At 46.9% G+C, this 10,000-nt stretch overlaps 1 protein-coding gene across 1 annotated transcript in view; it reads left to right on the top strand.

Moving 5' to 3' along the window:
• Positions 1-10,000, top strand: part of LOC115542622 (interleukin-1 receptor accessory protein-like 1-B) — a 204,087-nt gene that overhangs the window by 179,870 nt on the left and 14,217 nt on the right. The window contains exons 8-9 of the mRNA XM_030354949.1: positions 881-1,026; positions 4,695-4,841. Of these exons, the coding sequence (XP_030210809.1) occupies positions 881-1,026; positions 4,695-4,841 (293 nt within the window). The remainder of the gene's footprint in view (positions 1-880; positions 1,027-4,694; positions 4,842-10,000) is intronic.

Here is a 10,000-nt window from a genome sequence, read left to right on the forward strand (position 1 = left end):
AGTACGGGTAGCTAACTTTTTCTCAAGAGTGGGTTGATTAACAACGTAGTCGTATGGGGGGTGAAAAACAGGAATATCTTCATAATCAAAGCAAAGTTGAGTGCGTACTATCTAGCTACCCGCAAAACGATCAACAAATAGCTTTTTTCTGAATCAAATAACTTTTAAGTAGCTCTTTTATTCACAAGTTACTTTTTCTCAAGCATTTCTGAAGTTCCAGCGCAGCGGAGCTTTTTGCTAAAACTGCTTAGGATCGTTTAGTGACGCATCCACCAGTGTTGCCAGATTGGGCCAGATTTCCCGCCCAATCTGGCAACACGGGCTATCCCCATGACAGCAGAGGGAGGGTTATTTTCATTTTGAAATAATCGTAATTATAATGTGCAATTAAACAATATATATTACTTTTGGCAAATTCTAATCTTATAGACAATGATACCGTTTTTCTCCACTTTGGATGGGATCCGGTAAAACATAACCCCGGCTTCACTCCTCGGCAGTTAATGCATCCAATCGCACAGCAACTATCTGGCATATCGTTTTCACCTCCAAATACCAACTTTCGTTCGTATAGTAAAACTGGTGACGTCTTGGCAGATCCTTGATTAGGTTACTAAGTCGCTAGAGGACGTTGTTCTTGCCCGCCAGCCAGTCGTCGTGACGTCACGTTCAAAGTTTGAATCGGTAACTGTATCTAGCGCCATGTTGACAGCCGATGAAATTGTTTTTTTTGCTCGTCGTCACTCCTCACTTCCTGATTGATAATCACTTCTTCTTCTTCTTCTCTTTTTCTCCTTACCTCCACCCTCACCTGTATCTCCTCCTCCCCCTCCACCCACCTCCCCCCCCACCTCATCTCCCCCCCCCCCCCCCCCTTCAGGACGGTGCGGGAGCACCTGGGGGAGCAGGAGATCTCCATCTACCTGACCATCGACTCCCTGGGGGAGGGCGACCTGGGGAACTACTCCTGCTACGTGGAGAACGGCAACGGGAGGAGGCAGGCCAACATCCAGATCATCAGGAGAGGTGAGGGGCCCCGAGGGGCCACACGCACACACACACATATATACACACACACACACACACACACACACACACACACACACACACACACACACACACACACACACAACCAGATTATCAAGAGAGGTGAGGGGCCACACACACACACACACACACACACATTCAAATCATCAAGTGAGGGACGAAGGACCCCTAGGGGCCAACGCACACACACACACACACGCACACTAACATGGATAGATACGAACACGAAACAGATACACATTTACAAACACACACACACACACACACACTGACATGGTGGAATGCACACAAACGACAAGCACACACAGCAGAGTGCTGCCTCCGTCAGCTCTGACCTTGAAACGCCCGCTCTGACCTTGAAACGCACGCTCTGACCTTGAGACGCCTGCTCTGACCCTGAGACGCCCGCTCTGACCTTGAGAGGTGAGGACTCTTATCACGAGGATTACCGGAGAAATTCACTCTTGTGGCGAGGAGCCAGGAAGCAGGAGCACGATCGTCCCTTCACCCCTTCAGGTGAACTGAGGAGAGGGTCATCCAGGGTCTTTGTCCTCCGACGTCGGCCATTTTGTCTGCTCCAAGGCATCGCGACGGAAGACGCCGTTAAATATCTCCCGCTGTCGCTCGCGGTCACTTTTGTAACGTCGACAAAAGCTTCTTTTTTTTTTACGATTTGACAGTTTTTGTTTTATTTACTTTTATTTCTTTACCCCTCGCTTTGCGATTTCTAAACGCCTCGGCGCTGGAGCTGAGAGACCTCGTTTTAGTCTTGAGGAATCGATCGGTTGGAAAGCCTTTTGTGCGGAGAGCGGGAAAATGAGGCCTTGGTTCAGAGATAGACGAGGACGGGTTTCTGAGGCGTGGGAGAGAGGAGACTCACGATGTCACACACAATGTCACACACACACACACTTGCAAGAGTGACACACAATCAAAAGTGCCGTTAACCGGCGATGCCTTTTTCACAAAATGGTGCTGCTTCAGTTGGATGACAAGTCAGTGGAGTTATTCTTTCAGAATAAGATGTACCGCTCACTCCAGTCTGTAGCCTTTTCAAATATTGGGCCAAAACACGTTTATGTAGTATTATAGTATCTCTCTCTCTCCCTCTCTCTCTCTCTCTCTCTCTCTCTCTCTCTCTCTCTCTCTCTCTGCTTCCCTCCCTCCCTCTCTCCCTCTCCCCCTCCCTCTTCAACCCCACAACACCACCAAGGTACCCCAGTACTATCAAACATCTCCGTTGATTTATGACAGTAATTTGGGCAAACCGGAACAATCCCAGAATAAACTGGAGTCAGCAGGAAACGCCATGCGTGGAGAATTGATGTCTCTCAAACGTGGAGGGCAAAAACAACACAAAAACAGGATTGGGTACACTGTTGTTTCTGAGCTTAGCACAATAATCACATCACAGGACGAATGTCTCTCTATTTCTTATTATATTATGTGTTATATTGCATGAGAATGTACCAACAATAAATGGCGACATTTCTGGATAGAGATTATATACCTTGACAAAAGTATTATATGTTCTTCAGTTCTACACTATATATATATATATATATATGTATCTGCATATATAAACCTGAATATATAATATATTCTTCACGTTTATGTATATATGTATATATATATGTACATATATATTATAGATATATATATAGAAGCAAAATATATTCTTCGTGTTTATATGTATATATCTATATTCTTCCACCAGACCTATATATATATATATATAGTTCTTATGGAAGTGACATATATATATCTATATAGATATAATATATGCATGATTATTTTGCTATCAATTGTCAAACATTTTCCCCTATTACGAGTTAATATTGAATAGTAAAAAAAAGCAACACATGCACCAACAGTAATCGTCCCTCCCACGAGCCCTCACCTTTAATATCCTGTCACTTGGTTACCTTGGCAACAAATTCCTGCCCGCTCGCATATATTCACACAGGAGGTTTAGTGCTATTTCTGTTCCTGTGTTTCGTAACAAATCGTTTCGTAACATTTTGTTTCACTTTCCAGCGTTCGGAGGGCAGGCAGTGAAGACAGAAATATAACAGAGTTTGAAAGAGAGTGTAAATATCCTGATGGGGTCACCTGACAGACTCAAACCTTGGTTGCTACGAGGCATTTTGCATACTAGCGGGTGTATGTGTGTGTGCCTGAGTTTGATTCTGCACGCGTGTGTGTCTTGCAGCGTTTGTGCGTGCATGCTTTCGGACATTGGAGCCAACAGGAACTAGTTCCTGTGCCAGAGACGCCGTATAAAAACAACAGCTGAATAAGAGCTCCACTCCTTTTCATCCTCTCTCTCTCTCTCTCTCTCTCTCGCTCTCTCTCTCTCTCATTCTCTCTCTCTCTCGCTCTCGCTCTCTCGCTCCACCTCTCTCTCTCTCTCTCTCTCTCTCTCGCTCTCTCGCTCCACCTCTCTCTCTCTCTCTCTCTCTCTCTCTCTCTCGCTCTCTCTCTCTAAACACTTAGTAAATTGCAGGCTCTCTGGCCAGTCTATTGCACCACGAGACTTAATGCTAAAAGTCTATTGTCCCTGAAATATACTGTCCTTTTTTCTTTTTTTTACCACTTTCCGTTAAATATACAAACATAACTCATTCCCTCTGCACACCGTCTGTCTGTCTGTCTGTCTCGCCCGCGCCCAGACAGACACACATAACCGCAGGTATGCACTCAAGCAAACACATACACATAAATACACATGCACGCGCACACACACATACATAAAAACGCACACACACATAAACACACACAGACACAAACATAAACACACACACCCACACACACGTGAACACTGATAAACACACACACACACACACACACACACACACACACAAACAAGCAGACACAAACACACACTCATGCACACACACAGACTACACAGTGGAACAGTTTAAAAGTCAGACGGTTGTCTCTCCAGTCGCCGGATCAAAAACGCTTTGTGATTAACTGCATTACCCATAGTTCCTAGCGCCAGGGAGGCTTTGGTGCGGGTTCAGAAGGCTCGGCTCTGTGTGAGTGTTCCCACAGATGTTTGGTTTTATTCTCTCTTGGTGGCTCCAAGGTTCTTAGGTGAAGCCATTTTCCCACCGTAGTTTTCCTGTTGCTTTGTTTGGGGAAAGTTTTTACTCGTCTATCCTTTGCGTAGTTTTCACACAGTCCTCTTATTTACCGGCGGAAGCTTTGGATTCAGAGTAAGACTGACTTAATGTGTTTTGATTTGTCTTTCTTCTTTCCTTTGTTTATAACTTCCTCCCATCCATCCTGCCTTCCATTCATCCTTCCTTCCTTCTGTTCATCGCTTCCTACCTTCATTTCTTTTCCCCTACCTCCTGTCTCTCCACCACCACTACCTCCCCTCCTCCTTCCTCTCTCTCCCTCCCCTCTCCTCCTCTCTCCCCCTCCCCTCCCATCTTCCCCTCCTCCTCCTCCTCCTCCTCCTCCTCCTCCTCCTCCTCCTTCTCCTCCTCCTCTCTCCCCCTCCCCTCCCATCTTCCCCTCCTCCTCCTCCTCCTCCTTTCTCATCCTCCTCCTCCTCCTCCTCCTCCTCCTCCTCCTCCTTTCTCCTCCTCTTCCTCCTCCTCCTCAATCCTCCCATCACCCCCCCCCCCCCCCCCCAGCGGAGCTGGTGTACACCATGGAGCTGGCGGGGGGTCTGGGGGCCATCCTGCTGCTCCTCATCGTGCTGGTGACCGTCTACAAGTGCTACCGCATCGACCTCATGCTGTTCTACAGGAACCACTTCGGCAGCGAGGACGTGGACGGAGGTGAGCCGCGGGCGGGGGTTCCAGAGGAGGTTCTCCGGTGGAGAACGTCTCTAGGGGAGGCTCTCACGTGGAGGACGTGTCTAGGGGAGAACGTCTTTAAAGAAGAACCAGAGTTTAAGCTCAACCCTTCAACTCTCAAGGGTTCATCCCTCTCTTCCTCTCTCTCTTTCTCGCTCTCTTTCGCTTTCTCGCTATCTCTCTCACTCTCTCTATGTCTCTCTCATTCTCTTTCTCTCTCTCTCTCTCTCTCTCTCTCTCCCTCTCATTCTCTCTCTCTCTCTCTCTCTCTCTCTCTCTCTCTCTCTCTCTCTCTCTCTCTCTCTCTCTCTCTCTCTCTCTCTCTCCACACGTGCCATGAGGAACACTTAGTATATTGACTTTGGAGAACCAGTCAGAGACGGAGGTTCCCTTTTCCTGTGTTAAGTGACATAACAAGTGGGCGTGTACACCTAGGCGGACATGCCCACTTGTGATGTCACTAAAACACAGGAAAAGGCAGGTTTTTCTAAGCGGCTTGTAATGGCTAATCACACTCACCCCTGAGGGCATAATATCTCCCCTTTAAGAACAAAATTATAATTGTATTAGTTTAAATGCTAACACCAGTGCCCGATAAACTAACAATAAAAGTGGGGCATACAAGGAAAAGTAATTGAACTAAAATAGAAAAGTAATGTTGCACTATATATTGAAAGTAATATCAGCAATGCCATTGAAAAGGTAATAAAAATAATTGCATCCCCTCCAAATTGACATTAAGTCATTTAGCGGACGCTCTTATCAAAACGTGACTCACTCACAAGGGTGGCTGAGAACCATCAGAATCAACGATTAAAGGTGAAGTTAAACCTAGCTTAAACCTAAAGGCATTATTAAATAGAATTTTCAAAAGGGTAACGGGTAACGCCCCCCTGACCTTACCCTGATCCTCTTAGACCTCACCCTGATAAATAAATTAAAATTAACTAACAACCCCACTCACACTCGTGTTATATTGCTTAAAGTTGTCAGTGCATCGTTTTTCATTGATTTTGAGTTGGTCACTAATAGCAATGAATGCCCTCTGAGTCGGTTTTGGTGCAAAAAATATACAAATATTAATGAATATTCATGACATGCAATTAAGCTGAGAGAGAGAGAGAGAGAGAGAGAGAGAGAGAGAGAGAGAGAGAGAGAGAGAGAGAGAGAGAGAGAGAGAGAGAGAGAGAGAGAGAGAGAGAGAGAGAGAGAGAGAGAGAGAGAGAGAGAGAGAGAGGGTGAGAGAGAGAGAGAGAGAGAGAGAGAGAGAGAGCATAGAGAGAGAGAGAGAGAGAGCATAGAGAGAGAGAGAGAGAGAGAGAGAGAGGGGCCAAGAAAGAAGAGATGAGGAAGAAATGGTTGGATTGAACATTCATTCACCGTGACCCGCGGTGCTGGCACTCCCGCGACTCCTGGCCGCCACGTCTCCCGTCGTGCCCGGGCCGCGGCACCCTGCGGCCCGGGCACCGTGACCTTGGGCACCGCGACCTCTCCCGTGACTCCCGCCATGCCCCGCGAACGAATGAATGAATGACCCGGGAACCACGGGCACCGCGGCCCGGGCAACGCGGACTCCACGAAAACAGATCGCACGCAGAGGCCTAGTAGGGCCTATATATTTTGTATTTGAAATGCAACGGTCTTTTCGTGGAGACTACGCTCAGAGCAGCTGGAACTGAACAAGAGGAAGGAGGAAAACGGACTATGAAACTAAATTTGATATATTCTTCTTGCTATCGGCCATGTTTGATTGTGTTGTGTTGGTTATTGAACTGTTCTCCTCGAACTTGGGTTATGTTTATCAGCGTTACTATAGAGATCATGACGATAGCTGATGTAACGGGAGTCCGGGCGTGTGCAGGACCGAACCGCGCTGTATTATCACTGTTCCACTGCGCATAGCCAGTAAAAAGTAGCTGAGACGGTAGCGGGTTAAGAAACCAATCAATGAAAACAGGCTATTTATTTCAGGTAGCCTATTTTCTCAACCAAAAAAAATAAAAATAAAAAAAAAATAAAAAAAATAAAGAAAAAGTTTAAAATCCCCCCAAAAAAATGGAATCACGTTCCCAGCGCCCCCCTAGGTTGTGCGAACGCCCCCGTTGAGAAACCGTGGGTTAGGGCTAACCATATAACATAATGTGCAAGGACAACATTACCTTTGTTAACATGAACACCATTACCTTGTTTAACATGCAAACCTTAAGTAAATGATATAAGGTAATTTATAATTTAACTGTCAGTAAATGCTTACTGCTGTATTAGCTAATTAATGGCTAATTAATGTACCCTTTGTATTGTAGAGTGTTAATTAACCCCAAATTAATGAAAACATGGTAGGAGATTAGAGACGACAAACAATCCACACAAAAGTGCCCACGGTGCAAGACAACAAAGAAAACAACAACAACAGCAGAATACCTCAGGGCCCAGGGTGGTTAACCAACTGTGATTGGTCCTCGTGATTGAGAAGGCTTCAATCGGAGTTGCGAAAGACGCAATTTAATTCAATTCCGACTAATGAATCTCTAGTTCTCTCTCTCTCTCTCTCTCTCTCTCTCTCTCTCTCTCTCTCTCTCTCTCTCTCTCTCTCTCTCTCTCTTTCCGCTCTCGTGCTCTCGCTCCCTCTCTGTGGTGGGAAGGGATTTGATTGGGAATAGAATTAGTGTTTTGAGAAGAGAGGGAGAGAAGCGAGAGCGGTAAAACAAAAGAGAGAGAGCCAGTGAGATAGTAAGAGAGACCGAAAGATGGGGGGAGGGGGGGGGGGGGGGGGTTGCGATGGAAGGAATGACAGATCATTAGAAAGCAATAATGGGATTGAAACAGGCGGGAAAGACCTGTGATAGAGAAAGAGGGCGGGAATGAGCTGTGCCCCCCCCCCCCCCCCCCCTGTGTGGGGTGTGTGTGGTGGGGGGGGGAATTGAGGCCACTCAACCCTGCTGCATGGTCTGTCAGGAACCTGAACTTAATAAGAAAACAGGCTGTGTCTCTTCTTCGGTGGTGGCACCTGAGCGACGCAGGGGAGTGGGGGAGGGAGGGGGGAGGGAGGGGGCAATGGGTAGGGGGGAGTGAGGGAGGGAGTCAGGTTTTCTATTTGATGGTGGGTTGTAAAGGGATCAGGGGGAATAAGAGACAGAGAGCGCTGCATGCATTCAGGGAAGCATACGCACAGACACACACACACACACACATACACGCTCACACATTAATGCACACATTCATTCATACAAACACTCACACATGCACACACACACACACACACACATGCTAATACTAATGCACACCAACACGTCCACACACACGCGCACAATCGCACGTATGAATATACACAAACACTCGCTCACACACGTAACACACACATAGGGTCACATACTGACACAGATGCTCACACGTACACAAGTGCAGACTGTGACGCATATGGATGCCCACACACACAGAAAGACAGACAGACATGCCTACACATATATTCATTTACCTTACCTTACACATATAGTGCAATTGCTTAGTTGCTTGGCTGGCTACTATAGCATCATGTGATACACTTACATAACATAGCATAATACAGGTTGAACAGAGAGAGAGGGAGGGAGAGAGACAGAGAGGGAGGGAGGGAGGGAGGGAGGGAGGGAGGGAGGGAGGGGGAGAGAGACAGAGGGAGGGACGGACAGAGTGTCAGAGGGAGGGGGGGGAGAGAGATGGAGAGAGACAGAGGGAGGACGGGACAGAGACAGAGGGAGGGGTCGAGAGAGGGAGGGGGAGAGACAGAGACAGACAGAAGGGAAAGGGAGGGTTGGGGGGGAGGGAGAGACAGAGGGAATGAAGGTTGGGAGGGAGAGAGACGGAGGGAGAGAGAGAGAGAGAGAGAGAGAGAGAGAGAGAGAGAGGGGGAGGGGGAGATGGAGGGAGGGAGGGAGGGAGGGAGAGAGAGAGAGAGAGACCCACTCAGTACTGTTCACATGAGACACAGACGTTTTTCTATCTAACACCTGCAAACAAACACCAACATTGCATCTGTGACACATACTTAGTGACTATTATATGCACTTTGTTTGACAAGCGACGAGTCACACACACACACACACACACACACACACACACACACACACACACACACACACACACACACCGATCCCGTAGCTGCGTCTTCCCCGTGCAGCAACGCGATAACAAATTAGCACATTAGCATGATGAGCGCTAAGTGAAGGAACGTGTGGTTGTCACGCGCCAAGCGTTGGCGGGAGTGTCTGAAGGATAGCCGTGGGAACAATGGAGAAGGCAGGTGTCAGCCGGCAGCTGGCTACAGCTACACCGCAAGCTAACCCCGCCATTTTGGATCTGGCAAGATTAAAAGGCGGCCAAAATTGTGCCCAAAATCTTTTGGAAAAAATACACAAACACACAAAAAAATCTGGAATCATGACGCACAACGTCTAAACTAACACCATTTCTGATTGGTTTTGTTTTAAAAGAGCTCAATGGGAACAATAGAGAGAGGGAGGTGTAAGTTGGTAGCTGGCGGCTACAGAGCAAGCTAACCTCAGCCGATGCCATTTTGGATCTGGGGATATAAAAAAAAAAAAAAAAAAACGGTAAAAAAGAATGCACAAACACGGAAAAAATCAGGAATTACGACACACAACATCGGAAACTAACTTTGTCTCTGGTTGGCAGTGCTTTGTTGCCATGCTGTCAGTCGCTAACTCGAGTTTACCGCAAACAGCGAAATGAGGCCGCTCTTGCTGTGTTTTGATTCCACACACATGGAAGACAGAGTCGTTGTGAGAGATCCTTCCTGCTTAATCTGTGTACCGTGTGCCGTTATTTAGTCGCGACAAAGGGGTGGAGTTGATTATGAACGGGGTTACGATTCCCATTGCATAAATCCATCTTTTGTTTCCCAACTGTCATCACGGCGCAGTCCGTGGAGGTAATGATGATGATCATGACTGCCACGATAATAGGACACCTTACTAGAAAAACAAACCAATACAGAACCTCGATACTTTCATCGCTCAAATCAAACAGAAAGCCGTTACACAGATCCACACTGGATGGAAATATCTGTTTTCTGTTCTGTTTCTGAGGTGGAGATTCCAAGGCCTGAACGTTAACGATTCAGACTCATGCTTTCATTAACACGC

Source organism: Gadus morhua, chromosome 4 (assembly GCF_902167405.1).
Source record: "Gadus morhua chromosome 4, gadMor3.0, whole genome shotgun sequence".
Taxonomy (NCBI): Eukaryota; Metazoa; Chordata; class Actinopteri; order Gadiformes; family Gadidae; genus Gadus; species Gadus morhua.